Source organism: Mustela nivalis (assembly GCF_964662115.1).
Source record: "Mustela nivalis genome assembly, chromosome: 3".
Lineage (NCBI taxonomy): Eukaryota > Metazoa > Chordata > Mammalia > Carnivora > Mustelidae > Mustela > Mustela nivalis.
This window is the reverse complement of record NC_139022.1, coordinates 172,232,983-172,250,196: the sequence shown is the minus strand read 5'-3', so window position 1 is coordinate 172,250,196 and position 17,214 is coordinate 172,232,983. Positions and strand designations below refer to the sequence as shown.

The 17,214-nt window shown below is 51.1% G+C and overlaps 1 protein-coding gene across 2 annotated transcripts in view; it reads left to right on the top strand.

The window, feature by feature from the left end:
- Positions 1-17,214, top strand: part of ANKRD33B (ankyrin repeat domain 33B) — a 75,570-nt gene that overhangs the window by 39,928 nt on the left and 18,428 nt on the right. The window contains exon 2 of one of the 2 annotated variants that reach the window (XM_082725162.1): positions 4,665-4,794. The exons of the other annotated variant lie outside the window; for it this stretch is intronic. Coding sequence (XP_082581288.1) covers positions 4,665-4,794 — 130 coding nt within the window. The remainder of the gene's footprint in view (positions 1-4,664; positions 4,795-17,214) is intronic. 2 annotated transcript variants of the gene reach the window in all.

Genomic DNA, 17,214 nt, shown 5'->3' with positions numbered 1-17,214 from the left:
CACCATTACTTGTACTTTTTTTCATTGTGAATTAAAATCCTGCAAGTTCCTCACAAATACAACTTTGTTTTAAAGAACAAGAACTGTCCAGAAACATAGGGTAAAAAGCAGTCCCTTCAAAGTGTGTTTTCCCACCTACCGTGTCTTAATCAGGAGTCTCTAGAGAAATAGACTGATAGAATCTGTGTATCTTTAGGTATCTGTGTATTTCTGTCTATATATCTCCATATGTTTTTAGCTAGAGACACACAAATAAGTGTATCTCTAGCTAGCTCTATGTAGCTATAAAACAACTATATGTAACTATGGAGACATAAGACACACATACAGATTTTTTCTATTAAGGAGTTGGTTCATACAATTGTGGAGGGTTGGCAAATCCAAAATCAGCAGGGTGGGCTGGCAGGCTGGAGACGCAGGGAAGAGTTGTAGTTCAAGTCCAAAGGTGGTCCCCTGGCAGAATTCCTTCTTGCATAGGGCAGGTCTGTCTTTGTTCTATTCAGGCCTTCAACTGATGGAATGAGGCCTACCCAAATCATGGAGAGCAATCTGCTTTACTCAGTATACTGATCTAAATGTAAGTCTCGTTAAAAAACAAACAAACAAACAAAAAAACAAAAACAAAAACAAAAAAAAACCTTCACAGAAATATCTAGAATAATGTTTGACCAAGTATCTGGTACAACATAAAATTATGACACCTAAAATTAACCATCATGTACACTCTATTCCCATTCCTTTTACAGAGGATGTTAATACTTTGGTGTGATTCATCTAGATGTTTCCTGTGCATTTTCTGGTTGTGTGTGTGTGTGTGTGTTTGTGTATGTGTGTGACCGACCTTTCTTCCTCCTGCCTGCATCTCTTCTATCAATACAGTAAATGATGTTAAATCCTGATGTTAGATCCTCCTTTCTTTGTGAGAGGCATGGGGTTTGGGTTTGTATATTTTCATTTTTTGATGTGCAGACCCTTACAGTTTTTAAGCAGAAACATCTCAACTCATTGTTTTTGATGTAATTGCACCATTTCTATGGTGTGTAGCCTTAAAAATTGGTGTGTAGCTTGTGTTTTGAGGGACTTGAATTTCTAGCTGATGTCGAAATAGAAATTTCCCATTGTAGGTAGTTTACTGAATTTTTCTTAATAATCATATTTTATTCTCATGGACACTTAGTAATTAAAAAAAAACAGTCTATATGTGGCTTAGGGACCATCTGAAAATGGGCTTCTATCAGTTTAGCAAGTGGTTAATATTTATTTGCAGTTGTGACTAGTCTTGTTGTGGTTTGTCTTGGGAGACCATGGTTCGAGGGTGCCAATAAACCCCCAGAGAGTAGGGAATGAAGGTTATTGTTTTTAATAGTAATTAGTCAGTCAGCCTCTGTTGGGACACGAGGGGCATCCAGTACCATTTTATCCTGAGCTCTCAAATTTAAGTTTCTCTTTTTTCCCCTGATTGTCTTCATTTCCAACCTAAGGTTGTGCTGAGATTTCCAAGGTTGCTCTCAGTAGCGGTGTGCTGCACGTTTTGGGAAGTCTTACCTTAGGTGGTCAGAGGGGCTGTGATTCCAGAACGGACCCTCCCAGTGGTTGTGGTAGCAAGGAATGGAGGTGAGCATGATAGGGAGAGAGCGTGAACCGAAGTCAGGCGTCAGGGGTGCTCGGAGCATTGCTTTATTATCCGCTGTTGGGAATTCCTCCTTTTAACCCAGGGTCCTTAAGTAAAGATTGGATGGCCAGATTGGCAAAGGTGGGTGCCTTTGGGATGTTTTTGAAGGACAGGTTTTCAGTGTGTGTTTTCTAGCTTTCAGATTATTTCTTTCCTTTAGTCCAGAAATCCTACTTCTAAGAACGTCTCCTGATACAATAAGGAATGAGATGTACAAAGCCTTAGTTCTAGGGGTTTTCATTATAGTTGTTACTCATAATAGGGGAAAAAACAGGGAATCCATCTCCCCATCCAAGAGTAGGGATGCATTAAATTATGATTCTGCCCTCCTAGAATAGAATGTTCCACATCTGGTGGAAATGTTGACACACCAGTGTTTTGATTGATGTGCAAAGATGTTACTGATACAGTCCTCATTGAGACATAGAGCAAGTAATCCTATTTGGGTATAGAAAAAATGTGTGAGCATGCATGTGTGTGTATCTATGTGTTTGTGAGATTGTGTGTGTCTGGGTAATTTTTTGTCTTCTCTGTTTTCAAATTTCTTTTCTGTAATAAATATGAGCTTCTTGTGTTGTTATGTAAGAAGCAAGATGTTACACTGGGTCCAGCATGCCTTATTTATAAATCAGGAAATCGTCAGACACTTGAGATAAACCTCCAGAATGAGATTCTGGTGCCTACCGCGTGGAGTCACAGGTTTTGCAGACCTCTGAGTGTCAGAGAGCAGACACGTTGGGTGGGAGCACGCAGGTATTGGTGGCAGTGAACTCTGGTTATCACAGACACGGAAAGCCTGGGCTCACGCGTGCTCGCTTCTCTTTTAAGTTAAGTTATTGTGAACCAGTTCACGCTATGGATGGAATGACGCACTTCAAAGAAGGCGTGTGCTGGGGCATAGGAAATAGGCTTTACTATGGTCGCAACATTATGGAGTTCCTTATGCTGCCCAACGGTTGATAGTATTAAAAAGAAAATCTGGAGGCGCCTGGGTGGCTCAGTGGGTTAAAGCCTCTGCCTTCAGCTCAGGTCATGATCCCAGGGTCCTGGGATCAAGCCCCGCATCGGGCTCTCTGCTCAGCAGGGAGCCTGCTTCCTCCTCTCTCTCTGCCTGCCTCTCTGCCTACTTGTGATCTCTGTCTGTCAAATAAATAAGTAAAATATTAAAAAAAAAAAAGAAAATCTGTGTCTCTGAAACTAAAAATTCCAATATTTGTGATTCAGTGTTCTTTTGGGACAGCCACCGGAGCTTAGTGAGATAAGTAGGTAGGATTGCCCGTGCCTCTTCTTTGTTCCATGAAAAATGGCATTCTTGGTGGAAAGCTGGCCCACGTAGAGCTGGGTCAAGGTGGAGTTGCTCTAAGCGCGAGTGTCCCCTGTGCGGTGCTGCGAGCGCCTGGCAGTGCTCAACGTCCCGGGATCCTTAGCTCTGGATGGCCATGTCTTGAATTTCAGCATGTCACCGAATCCGTGTGTGTGAGGACCCTTAGATCATTTTCCTTTGTCGCCCACCTTTTAGTCAGCTCAGCGGCTCCAGCAAAATACCGGAAAGTGGATGGCCGCTCAAACGGCAGAAATTCGATTCTCCCTGTCCTGGAGCCTGCAATGTCTTTCTCCTCTGACATCAAATCCGTGTGGTTCTTCCTTCCCGGTTTCTCCAGTTCCCTGACACCAGTGGTCTCCAGCGATGCCAGGAATTCTGACCCGAACTCTCCAGTTAGTGCAGACCCACAGGTGGGGGGCTCCGTCCTGCAAGTCTTGACCCAGGGGTCACCTGCTGATCCAACGGGCTACAAATTTGGGGATTCCTCCCCACCCATGTTTGATGATTCACTAGAGTAACTCACAGAACTCAGGAAAGTGCTTCACTGGTGACTGTCACTGGTTTATCATCAAGCACACAAGCCGAGAACAGCCAAATGGAAGTTGCTCTGGGCGACGTATGGGAAAGGGGTGCGGACCTTGTGTGCCCTTTCTGGGAGAACCCCCCTCTCAGTACCAACCCAGAAGCCCCCCAAACCCCACTGTTAAGGGGTGTTTGTGAAGCTTTCATTAAGTGGGTACGATTTGCTCTGAGCCTTCAGTCATTGGCTGTTGGTGATAGAACTCCGTCTCCAGCCCTGCTCCCCTCTCCGGAGGTGGGGTTGGGGTTGGTGCAGAGAAGCAGCAAGATCTGACCTCCTGCTTGTGTGGTGGTCGGTCTTCCTAAAGACTGGCCTCCGTCCTGATGCTCCCAGCACCCTGCCCTCCATCATGTGCGTCGTATCAGGGGCACGTAAGAACTGCAGTTTCCAAGTGTTTTCAGAGCTCTGTGTCGGGAACTGGGGACAAAGACCAAATATTTATTTTTAATGATAGCATCCCTCCCAGCTGGTCTCCCCGTAACCAGACTGGTCCCGTACACTCCGTGTCCATCCCGCAGCTGGACTTGATGAGGGCACCTGACGACTGATCGCTCAATACTCGGCCGGTCTCAGGGTTTGTGCTGTGGCCTCTGGGCTTCCCATGCCCCTTCACTTCCTCCTTCCAGCCCCCGGGCCTCCCAGGGGTGCCTCCCCCGCGGCCCTCGCTCTGCCGCACCTCTTGCCCAGCTTCATCTACTGTCCCCAGGGAGCCGCCGCTGTGCACTCTGTTGGACACTGAGCCACGTGTGCCCCGCACTCACAGCCTCTCTGACCCTCGTCTCCTTTCTCACACGCTCTGTCGTCCCCCTGGTGGCTCTCTGGTTTGCTCTGTCCTCCCGTTGGAAGGCGCACCGTACAGGGCAGGGATCTCGGTTTCCGGACGTTTCCCAGGCATCGTGCCCTCTCTCGTGGGCAGCCCTCTGAGAACACTCGAGAGTGAACAAGTGCCTGGCTTGTTAAACCGCCAACCAGAACCGGGCCCTGGGGTTCTCTGTGTCCCACCGCGGGGGGACAGTGTGTGCACGCGGGGTCTCCGGGGGTGATGCTCGGGCTCCGGCCCTCTGACCCGCTTCCCTCTTCACTTCTAGACTGGCCTTATTGTCGCCTGCTACCACGGCTTTGTGGATACTGTGGTGGTCTTAGCCGAGTGCCCCCACGTTGATGTCAACTGGCAGGACAGCGAGGGGAACACGGCCCTAATCACAGCCGCGCAGGCAGGTAAGACCCGGCTTTGCCTACTGGAGGCTGGGGGGCAGCTGCTAAGCGGTGGGGGGCGGGCGGGGGGCAGGGCTTTGCCCTTGAACTCAGCTCGTGAAGTTAACGTAAGGACGGGAATTGATGAGCTCTTTATTCTGCTGCTGAGCGGCACAGGAAAGGGCCGGTCAGGACAGGGATGCATTCTCCTCGTGCCTTGGGGACGGTGCGGTTTGCGCCGAGCTCACTGTTGGGCACGTGTCGCCCTGGTAACTCCCCAGCATCTTTGAAGGTGAAGCTGCTGCAGAAACCCAGGCTCGGCATCCCTTCCCCCAGAGCATCGCACCTACCCAGTGCTTGGGGATGGGGAGCGGAGAGATGCTGGTGACCTCCCGCCCTCGCTGGCGATAGTGACTAGATCCCGTAGACAGGCTGTAAGTGATGGTTACTGGATCTGCTAGACGTATTCACACAGTAACCTCCCACTTGCCCATGGATGTAAAAAAAAAAGCTGGGAGCGGCTTGTCTGGAGTGTATCAGTGTAACGAGGCAGGACTGCACTGTCCGGGGGAGAGCGTCCCCCGAAGCGTCCTTCAGCCCAGCTTTGTCACTGCGAGAAGTGGAACTTCTGCCGTCACTGCCGAGCACCTGGTGGCTGTCCTCCTCTAGAACTGTCCTCAGACTTTTTTGGAGACAAGCCTGTGCTCGTCCCTCTGGACCACACGTCGCTTGTCCTTGGGGTGATAAGTGGGTTTGTCACTTGACCGGCTCAGAAATTCTTGGCTTGCAGGATCAGTCGGTTTGATGAGTCAGGCTCTCAGCTGCAAAGACGCTGCTTCCCGCCGAGTCGGGAAGAAGAGGTGTTTGCTTACCGACGGAATGTAGGGCGCCGCGCGATGGCGTGGGGGAGCCGGGCCCTGGACTCCAGGCTGGGAAGCTGGAGAAGAGGCCCCCGACTGCACCGCACATTGATTCTGGCGAGAGAGCGTTTGCTGCCACCAGCAAAGAGAGGCCTCTCTGTCCCGCTGGGCATCACGAGCTCCTGGGTCAGAGCGGCACGGGGGTGACTCTGATCCGGGGAGCCCAGCAAAGCCAGCATCTGGCAGCTTCACTCCCTGTAATGTCAACGGGGAGTGGTCTGTACACACTGCTTTTTAGTCAAGCTGGGGGAGGTGGGGGACCCTCCCGAATTAGGGGGGGGCTAGGTTGTGCCAACACACGTCTGCCTCGTTGGGTCTTAGGGTGCAAAGCTTTGCCTCCGTGGGGGTACTCCAGGCTTCGAAAGCCAAGATCCAGGATGTGCTGAAGTGCACGAGGGGGAGAGGAAAGCGGGGGGCGTTCAGTGATCCTGGGCTCCCTGTTCACCGCCTTCCACTGGCCCAGGAACTGGGGACACCCACGTGAAGGGCAGCTCTGCCCTCCAGGAATTCCCCAGCGCCTAGGCCTCTGATGGAGCTCTGACGGAGGGAGCCCCGGGGGCCGTGGGCATTGAACGCTCCAGCTGGCCTGCTGGTTGAGGGCAGGGGTCAGGGAAGGGGGGACGCGGGGACTTGAACCGAGCGCCGCAGGAGTCAGAGGGAGGCGGCTGCAGCCGGGGCAGCCAAGTGCACGGGGCGAAGAGGGAGCGAAGCCCCTCTCAGGCCGTGAGGTGGGAGGCTTGCATGTGACTTGGAGGGATGGTAGGTGGCTCCAAGAGGAGGCAGGGACCAGACCATCAAGGGTTTAGATGCAACATGAGAGAATGCCTTTGAGTGCGATGAGACTGGGTGTGGTGACAGCGGCTGGATAGCCCTCGGGGACCCAGAAGCCGTTTCCATGACAGAGAGGAAGCAGGAACTTTTTGGCCAAGAAAGTGGTGTGGCGTGGGGGGCGACAGGAAGGCGACCTCTGGGCTGGACGGGGCATGACGAATTCCCGAGGGACGTATGCACAGTGATGGTGGAGGAGCGCCGGCTCCGTTTGGTGCTCAGGGCTTCGAGACGTGGGGCGTCGAAGAGGCCTCGGCGGCAGGTGGGGGTTGTGGAGCCCCAGGCTCCCGTGTCCGCTGGGTGCAGAGCGGAGGGCTTGGGGGCCGCTGGAGAGCGGGGCCCGTGGCTCGGGCTAGACATGAACACCAGGAGAATGTGCAGGAAACGAGGTTCCCTTTCTTACGGATTTGCCAGAACTCTGTGTGCGTTAAGGGTGTTGCCGGTGGCTTAATGCCCACGAGAGAACCTTCTGGAATCTTGCCCATTTGAAATGATAGGATTAGCGACTTGTCCTTTGCCTTCTCCCCCCACTGAGTGTTGCAGGGAAGCCCGAGTCCAGCCTCCTCTTGTATCTTTGTTGAGGCCCTGATATTTGCCGAAACTTGCAAATATCTCCCACTCATCCTCGATAGTGAAAATACCGCCGCCTCCCCCTGGCCCCAGTGGTCGTGTCTCAGCTCCTTCTCTCTGCATTTGCGCTGACTTACATTCGGTGTACTTTTAGGAAACCTCAGTTAATCTCTGTGAAACACTGTCTGCCTTGTTTTGTTCGTTCTTCCTGAGATTCCTTCTCAGACCCAGAGGAAGCAGCCCGGTCCTCAGGCCGCACGGTCTCTCTCATTTCCCTCATCCCGTTACTCTAAGATCTGGGCAGATTCTGCACATGATACCATTAACGTGTCTCTGTGCCACTCATCGGATTACCTTTACTTTATTCTTCTTGAGCATCCCCAGGGTCAGTGTGTTCGGGTTTATGTAATGAAAGTCCCACATACTGGGGGTATTGTGCAACAGAAATCTGTTTCCAACGGTTCTGGAGGCTGGGAGTCCAAGGTCAAGGTGCCATGCAGGGCATTTGGTTCCTGGTCAGAGCCCTCCTCCCGTGCACGGGGCCCCTCCTTGCTGTGTCCTCCTGTGGTGGAGAGAGAGAGTGTGAGGTCTCTGGTGTCTCCTCTGATAAGGACACCTGTCCTCTTGGGTCAGGGCTCCTGACCCCGGTGACCATCTTTAACCTTTGTCACCTCCCCAAAGGCCCCGTCTCCAAACACAGTCACCTGGGGGGTTGAGGGCTCAACAGAGGAACTGGCGGGCATCCAGAGGTTCATTCCTAGCACTCGTCCTTCTGCAGGAGCTGTGATTTTCTGGAATTGATGTACTTTAAGTCACAGCTGACGTAGCTCCTCTCGGGGTCGGAGAGAGGCCCCGCAGAGGGAGAAGCAGCAGGTGTTTTCTGGGCCCAGGGCGCCGGGACCAGCGGTGCAGAGGGAGAAGCTCGGGGCTGAGGGCAGCCCGGCAGCGCCTCCCATCCTTGCTCCGTCCCTGTGGCTGCGTGGGAGACTGTAGCGTGGTCAGACCATTAGGATCACCGTGGCTGGCGTGAGTGTCATTCTCTGGGCCCCACACGTCGGGGTGTTGCGGGGAAGTGTCCGGACTGTGACCCCGGCTGGGTCGTGGGGGACGGTGGCTGCCCCGGGCACTTTCTCTACTTGGCACCGCTGCTGGTCTGCTAAGTTGATTATAAAATGTAATACGCCGCGTTCTGAAGAAAACCACAGAAGCAACCGAAGTTAAACACAGAAAGCTGGTCAAGTTCAGGGTGAACATCACTTAGCTCCTCAGCCCCAGGGCCTTCTTGGTTCTGTTGTCTGGAGGGGACCGTTGTTGATTTGATGGGTACGGAGGTTCTCTTCCCTCTCAACAAATGTGTATCATGATAATGTATTTTCTTTTCTTGTTTTTAGCTTCTCTCTTTCTCCTGGCGTCCAGATCCTTAGCTTGGTTGCTGATGGGGTCAAGCCGTGGCTGTGTCTGGCTAGGTCCTGGGCGCACCCTTTTCCTTGGCAGCCGCCTGCTCCCTGCACCTGGGCTCTGACCCCTGGGACGCCCACCCCAGGCCTGCTGTAGGACTGAATTGTTAAGGAGTAAGGTGGGAAGGAGTAAGGTTTTGTTTTTTTTTTTTTGCTACGTTGAAGAAATCTGATTAAAAAGCACTTCCTTGTTTGTCTTAATTGCTTCAATGGGAGGAAGTGATTTTTTCCTTAATTTGTTCCTTTTTTTTTTTTTTAAAGAGCTTATTTATTTGACAGAGAGAGAGATCACAAGTAGGCAGAGAGGCAGGCAGAGAGAGAGGAGGAAGCAGGCTCCCCGCTAAGCAGAGAGCCCAATGCGGGGCTCGATCCCAGGACCCTGAGATCATGACCTGAGCCGAAGGCAGAGTCTTTAACCCACTGAGCGCCCCTGATTTGTTTCTGAAGGTGGTGACAGGACCTCTCAGGGCTGGTCCCTCCCGTGAGCACCCACATCAGTGGGGGGTGGCTCATCTATGTTTTGATGCAGATTTGGTTCAAACAGGGATTGTCCGGCTCTGCCCGCTGCCCCGTCCCCCCCCCCCCCAGTTTCAGATTGAACGGATCTAGGGAGGGGCCTGGGAACACGCATCTCTACAGGCTCCGGCCCATGCCCCCAGCAATGCCCATGCTGCTGGTCTGGGGATCCCGCTTTGCGAACTGGAGCCTGGGAGGCTCTCATACCAGTGTGGTGGCCGGGGACGGCTCTTCGTGGGTACCACAGGGCTGGGGAAGTCACGCAGCCCTTGAGATGTTCGTGGGACACGGAGCCATCAGGAAGGTGAGAAGGAAGGAGACCCGCCGAGGATCTGTTCGCGCTGCTCCCCGCCGTGGAGGAAAGAGGTTGTTTGGGCTATAGCCGAGAGATGGTCGTGTCCCGTTTTTAAAAAAAGATTTTGTTTATTTGACAGAGAGAGACACAGTGAGGGAGGGAACATAAGCAGGGGGAGTGGGAGAGGGAGAACCAGGCTCTCCACTGAGTGGGCTGAGAACCCGATGCGGGGCTCGATCCCAGGACCCTGGGATCATGACCTGAGCCGAAGGTGGACGCCCAGTGACGGAGCCACCAGGCGCCCAGGCTGTGTCCCATTTAATCCAACTCCATAACCAGTTTTACTTACCGAATGGCTTCTAAATTCCAAAAAGCTGTCTGGGGATGTGCACTTACGGTAAGAAAAAGCGCCGCAGAAGTATTCTTTCGAGAAAAAGGCCGCGGTCTCCTCTCCCACATTCTTCCTCCCGCAGACCACCGCCCGCCCCCGCCCCGGCCACCGACACTCCCAGACCTCTCTCCCTGTCAGACACGCACGTGTGCACCTGTGCTTTTTATTTACCTGCACGTGGGTGGTTCTGTAAAGAATTTGACCTTAGGAGATCTGTTCACATTCCCCGGGGACGCAAGACTTACCTGTTCTTGCCGCAGCACGTTCCGGGGTGCGCTCGTGTGCCCGCGGCCGCGTCCCCTGTGTCCCGTAACGGCGAGGTGGTTTGGTAAACCGTGACTCGTCTGTTCTGTGCAAAATCCTCTTGAAAACAAGTATTTACCGCACATTTACTTCCTATCCGAGGGCCACCGCGGTGAGCCGAAGCCCACGGATTCCAGCCTCCCCAATGTGGAGAGCGGTGCGTTCCAGGTTTCCGAATTAGCCTGTTAGGGACAGTGCTGTCGCGAAGTCATTTGTGTCTGGGGGTGCCAGATACCTGAGTGTCCTTAGTCCTTAGTGTCAGGTCCCTTAGTGCACCTGAGACTCTAAGCCTGCAGCTGGTAGGGTGGGTGCTGCGCAGGGAGGCAGGGGTGAGTACCCCCTTCTTGCCCTCTGCCCCAGCCCCTACTGAGCCGCACCAGAGACCCGAGGGCCGAGAATGGGCAGGGGCTGTGTGTCGAGGCCCACCTCGGGGCCTGAGAACAAGGGAGGAGAAGGAAAGAGAAGCAGTGCACAGAGAGGTTCTTAGCACTCTGTTGCTGCATCAAAGGACGTGCATGTTTACGTAGCCACTGCCAAGGGGCCTTTACCAAATCCCATACCCATTTAACTTCCCACCAGTTCCCAAGGAAAAGACCAACCCTGGAAAAGACCGATTTTGAGTGTTTGCCAATCCCTGAGTGACGGCTTGCTGTTGTGTTTCCCTCATTGTCACTGGAGCCAGGATCTGCGTTTCCGGGCGCAGTCACTGAACACCCAGAGAAACGGGGCTCCGGCAATGAAGAAACTGCCTTCTTTTGCCACGGGGGTTGCTTCAGTGAGTGGCCCCCCCAAGGCCCCATGAGACCGGAGGCCAGCCTCTCAGAAGGGCGGGTGACCTTTTTCTCCTGATGACGAGACTGCTCTGCAGCTCAGCTCCAGGAGGGAGGAGGAACAGACCCCCGTCTTTGTGTCCTGTTCTCTGGGGCAGGAAAACGTTTCCAGAAGCCTCTGGCAGAGTTTCGTTTGTATCTCACTGCCAAGGGCTGTGTCACATGCCCCGTGCCAAAACACATCTCTGGCAAGGGTGACAGAATGACCCCGAATGACTTGGTCTATCAACGCTGGTCCCAGCAGGATCTGTGTGGTTCAGGAAAACTCTAGAGCAGCCGTATGTTTATGTTACTTGGTACTGTAATCTCTCCGAGCGCCTGGAAGTTGGGGTCCTGGCTCCCTACGGCACTCACTCAGCATTAAAAAAAAAAAAAAAAAAGATTTAACTTATTTATTTGACAGAGAGAGATCACAAGTAGGCAGAAAGGCAGACAGAGAGAGAGGGGGAAGTAGGCTCCCTGCTGAGCAGAGGACCCAATGCTGGGCTTGATCCCAGGACCTTGAGATCATGACCTGAATTGAAAATAGATGCTTTAACCCACTGAGCCACCCAGGTGCCCCCTTACTCAGCATTTGGGAGTGTACATGAGGCTACAAATGCCTTGCTCGGCCTGGCTAAACTGTGATAAGATAGGGTTGGTTGGGTATAAGTAACCTTTGGTGTATTCTTGAAACTCGTTACTCCTTGAACTTATTTGTATGGTTCTGAAGGAAATGCACGGAGACCGGCCTGGGATTACGTGTGCTGTGCGCTGTAGGGGACAGGGGGGCAGTGAGGTTCTCAGGGGGTGGGGGTGTTTTGAGAAGGTTGGGAGGGTGCACCAAAGGGTCCCTGTGCATGGCCTGGCTCATGAACCAGATTTAGGGAGGGCACCCTTCAGGGGAGAAGGTACCACTTGGCCCGAGGCCAGGAATACATGCCTTTTTAAAAAGATTTCATGCATTTATTTATTTAGAGAGCACAGTTTTGGGGGGGGGCACAGAAGGGGAGAGAGAAGAGACTCTCAAGCAGACCCCTGCTGAGTGAGGAGCTGGACATGGGGCTGGATCTCCCCACCTTGAGATCACGACCTGAGTCAAAATCAGGAGTCGGCTGCTTAACCAGCCGAGCCACCCCTGTGCCTCTAAATGCCTCGTTATTTTTATTCTTTTTGCTCTCACCTCCTATGATCATGATGCTAGTGTGACCTCATTCTGATTCTTTTCTTCTTAGCTTTTTGGAGTGTTTTCCCTTTTCTTGGTTTCTAGTGTTTCCATCAAGAAAGTAGAGCTTGGCAAGTCTGTGGTGTTTCCTAGCATTGCCGGGGCCTTTTCCTGTAAACTCCGGTTTTCTGAGTCCTTCTAACACTGGCCATGGCAGTGCTCCTCCCCACAGCGGCTCGCCCTGCTGTTCAGTCTGACACATGCCTGCCGCCGCCCTGCCCCCAGACCTGTCTGTACCACCGTCCGCGCCCCTATCCGCATCCATCCTCTCCCAACCTCCACCCTTGGAGAGCATTTTTACTCCTGCTGCTTTGGTCTGATGTGACATTTCCAAAGTCAATGGTTCCCTCTACTGGCCTGGCTTGGAAAAGTACATTTCAAGTACCTAGAGTCAAACCAGTCAAATCTTTAGGCAACTCAAATTCTGTAACATTTCCCCATTTTTAGAGGAACACGAGTTTATTGTCTGTTTGCTTCCCTTGAATAAAGGAGTAAATAAGATTATTTTTTTTTAATTTTATTTTTTTAAAGATTTTTATTTATTTATTTGACAGAGAGAGGTTACAAGTAGGCAGAGAGGCAGGCAGAGAGAGAGAGGAGGAAGCAGGCTCCCTGCTGAGCAGAGAGCCCGATGCGGGACTCGATCCCAGGATCCTGAGATCATGACCTGAGCCGAAGGCAGCGGCTTAACCCACTGAGCCACCCAGGCGCCCAGTAAATAAGATTCTTAACCTAAGGCTGATCGTCAATAAAATGCTGAGTGAATTAACAATTAATACTTGTGATGTCCATGTAATTCTTAGGTAATGTGAGTGATAGCTTGGTAATTAACAACCTTTTTGATAAGTGATTTTTTCCCAAGGTAGTAGTAATCCTTGCATCTTATCATTTACCAAATATGGACTTAGTGAGTTTGGAGTCAGCTGAAAGTTTTGAATATATGAGGATGGTCATAAGGGTTGTAGTGGTGATGGGGATCCATAGCCACAGGGGAATGTAGACCTGGGATATCATAGTTCAGGTGCCTAATCCAAGTTTGGGAGACCAAGAAAGAGCTTCCATTGCAAGAGATGGCTCACCAAGTAGCTGCATAACAAAAGAGAAACAAGTTTATAGACATGTATACCTGTGTATGCACGGGAGCTACCCAGGGAAAAGTGAGTAACTCAAAGAAGTGACTTAGAACTCCAGCTCACATGGGATCTTCAGCAAAGAACAAATATGGGGAGAATTTACAGGACAGAAGAAAGTAGTTTTAGGCTTCCAGAGATGGCATTCTTTGGGAAAGATAACTAATGTTAGATAAAGACTGGAAGGTTTGTTGTGTAGATTTCTCTGGTGCCACTTCTAGGCTGATGAGATCTCAGTTGCCCTAGTGATTAACTTCTGTCCTTTCTGGTACAGAGGGAAGGAGGGGCTTCTTCAGAAATTTATGTCTTGCTTTTAGGCAGATGGGGGAGTCTAGGGAGCCTTTCTTGTGTCTACCTTCAGTTCAGAATAATCCTATGTCAGAGTAGCATATTGCTAGTGGTTTCTTCTACTACCTTTCCATGAGTAGGGCCAGGTTAAAAGGAGCTAGCTTGTTAAAGAGTTGGGACTTCATCTAAAAAGTAGAAACCATAAAGTGTTTAAAGTGGTAGTTGTCTTGATTAGAAGAGTTTCTTGGAGTTATCAAGTTGGTAGTTTAGAGAAGTGATGGGAGGGCAGAAATGGGACCAGTTAGGGGAGGGGCTGTATCCAGGTGGAGGAATGGTGGCCCAGATCAGGAAGTAGATATGGGGATGGAGAAGCAAGTATATATAGACTGCAAGACATTTAAGAGATGGAGGTTGACAGAATTGCGTGACAGTTAGAATGGGAAAAAGTGAGGGAGAGCTGAAGACAGAGCCCAGCTCTCTGGCTTGGACACCTATGCCATTGGTGATGTTCATCACTAAAAAAGAAACATGACAGAGAGGAGCAGGTTCAGAAGATATATGTTTTGGGTTTGATTTGTTTGTGAGACACTCCAGATGAAGTATCTGTTAGACAGATACTTAGATAAAGTCAGGAAGAGAGACAGAGCTGAAGAGTTTCAGGGTGATAATGGATCCAGGAGAGTGGATAGGTCACGGAGGAAGAGTGTAGGGGTAAAAGGAAGGTTAGTCATGCGTCCGAGACACAGCAGCATTTCAGGAAGAAGAGAACAAACTTGTAAAGGAAATTGAGAAGGAGAGGCCCGTGTGATAGGAGGAAAATCAGAAGGGTGAACTCAGGATATCCACGAAAAGAGAGGGTTTCAGAGAGGATTGGCTGGACAAGGGATAAACACTGGAGAGGTCAAATCATGAGGAAAACTGACTAATAGCTGTTGGGTTTCCTTTAAATATGGTCATTGGGGACTGATGGAAAGCAGTTTCAGGAGGATTTGGGGAGTGTAAGTAGCAAGAGTGAGAGCAGATGGCTCTGGAAGTTGAACTGAGAAGTCAGATGACTGAGGGTCAGGGCTGGAGTCGAGAGACAGGTCCACAGGATTATTACCGGTCACTGCAATGGACTGCATGTTTATGTCCCTTCCAAACTTGTGTGAAGTCCTGACCCCAAGATGATGGTATTAGGGGGTGGGCTTTTGGGAGGTGATTAGGTCGTGATGGTGGAGCCCTCAGAAACAGAATTAGTGCTCTTACAAAAGAGATTCCAGAACGTTCCCTCCCCTCTTCTGCCCTGTGGGGACAAAAGAGGAAGAAGAGCAGTCTGTAAATCAGGAACCAGACCCTGGATCTGTATGCAACTTGATCTTGGACTCCGCAGCCTCCAGAACTGTGAGAAAGAGATGTTGTTTAAGCCACCCAGCCTATGGTTGCTTGTTAGAGCAGCCTAATTGCACATAATATCTTTTTTTTTTTTAAGATGGAGGATGCTTGCACATGTGTACCCAGTTAGGTATTGCTGCATAACAAGAAATCCCAAACCCTTGTTGAAAATATGTTTCTTGTTCATGCATCATTGAATGGGCTGGGGATGGGGTAATCTAGGCAGCTTTTGCTCACATACATGTGAGTGAGCTGGACCCTGCTGTAGGGTGTTCTTGTGTTCTTCAGCTGGGGAAGCTGTGCTCCACACACTTCTCGTCCTCTTCCCGGGACCATCAGACTCTCCTGGGCATGTTCTCATGAGGGTAGCTAGACTCCCTCTTACACTCCTTTCGGAGTCTTAGCCAAGTAACTGTATTTCAAGCTTCTGCTTGCATCATCCTTTGAATGTCGCAAGGGCAGCGTGACATAGGGAAAGGTGAAAAATCTGGGCCGTCACTGTAGTCTGATGGGAATGGATTTGCAAGAAGGGAGAGGTTGGAGAGAAAGAAGAGGTCATCATCAGTAGCAGCAGTGTTCCACGGAACTGGGGGGGGCGTTTGCAAAGCACTGGAAAGGGCGGAGAGATTGGCATCTTTAAATAGAAGAACCACCCTTCCTTTTTCTTAGGGAGGGAAGGGGGAGAGGCTGCTTGTGGATGCGGGGAAGTTTGTGAGGTGCTGAGGGAAAGTTGGGGGGGTTCCCTTACTGTGGTTTCTGTTCTCTCTTGGAGGTAGAAGGTGCGTCATCTCCTGTGAGTGGGGTTGGCTGTGGGTAGGGGATTTAAGGGGGGAAAGTTTGTGCTCACTTCGGCAGCCCTCCACTAACATCGGACAATACAGAGATTAGCCTGATCCCTGGGCAAGGATGACACGCAAATTCATGAATGACGTTCCATGTTTTAAAAAGGAAAAGAAAAGTAGTGGGAAGGTTAAAAATTTTCCACGTGGGGCTTGGGGGATAGTCAGCTGGGGAATGGAAGTGTAGGTGCACCGTGTGGAGAGGTCGGGCAAGCTTTCCCTCGTGGACCCCGTGGTGTCCCGGATTCCCCACCCTCATATAGTCACTCAGCAAACATGGCACTGGCCCACCATAGTGGACCTGGAAACCTGTCGGGCAGGCCATACCAGAAGTCATCTTGGGCTTTTTAGTTCCTGCTAATGGCTCGGCCAAACAATCAAGCCCTGTCCTTCCCTTCTTTAGGAGCCCTCAAAGTCGGCCCTACCTCTCCACCCGCCTACCTGGCCTCCTGGGGCTCGTTGGTGCTCACCACTGAGGAAGCCTTGGGCGCAGTGGGGGGAGAATCTGCACCCAGCTGCCCACCCAGAATCATTGTCCTGCCTTGTGTTCTTGTCGAGGGGCCCCACACTAGATTCCCCCTTTTTTATTTTTAAAATTTCAAAGTTTTAAAAATTTTTTGAAGATTTTATTTGCACAAGCAGGGGTGGGGTGCAGAGGCAGAGGGAGAGGCAGACTTCTCCCCAGGGAGAAGCCCACGCGGAGCTTAATCCCAGGACCCTGGGATCGTGACCTGAGGTGAAGCTAGACCCTTACCCAACTGGCCACCCAGGTACCCCATAAATTCCCCCGTTTTAAAGGAACACTTTTGGTTTTAGAATAGTTAGGCGCACAGAAGAGCTGCAGAAAGGGTCCAGAGAGTGATAGGCCTGCACCCGGTGTCCCTGTCGTTGGGATCTTATAGCAGCGAGATCCGTTTGGCACAATGATGAACCAGGACTGATGCTCTGTTATCATTCACTCAAGCCCATTCTTCACCCAGACTGCCTCATCTTTCCTGTAATGCCCTTCTTCTGTTCCAGGATCCTGTGGGGGGGCCTGTATTACATTTAGCTGTCACGTCAGGCTCCTCTTGGCTGTGACAATTTCTCATACTTTCCTTGTTTTTATGACCTTGACATCGTGGGAAGTACTGGTCAGGGAGTTGGTAGAATGTCCCTTAGTTTGGGTGTGCCTTGTGTCTGCTCCTGATTAGACTAGAGTTACAGGTGGGGGGGGGGAGACCTCAGAGGAAAGTGACATTCTCATCACACCTTATCAAGGGTACCATTTAAAAAACAAAACAACAAAAAACGCAGTGACACTTGCTAAAGATGGAAAGGCAGACTTCAGGACCACTGGGGTAGGCCAGGGGACCCCCGCAGCGGGATTTTGCAGTTTGGGAGAGATGTTGACTCAACTCCGAATATGCCTCAGGCAAGTGGGACTGTATAGCCAAGCAGCAAGGTGGGGGTCAGCGGGTGGAAAATGACTCGGGGGTAAGGGAAGTTGTGGCTACACT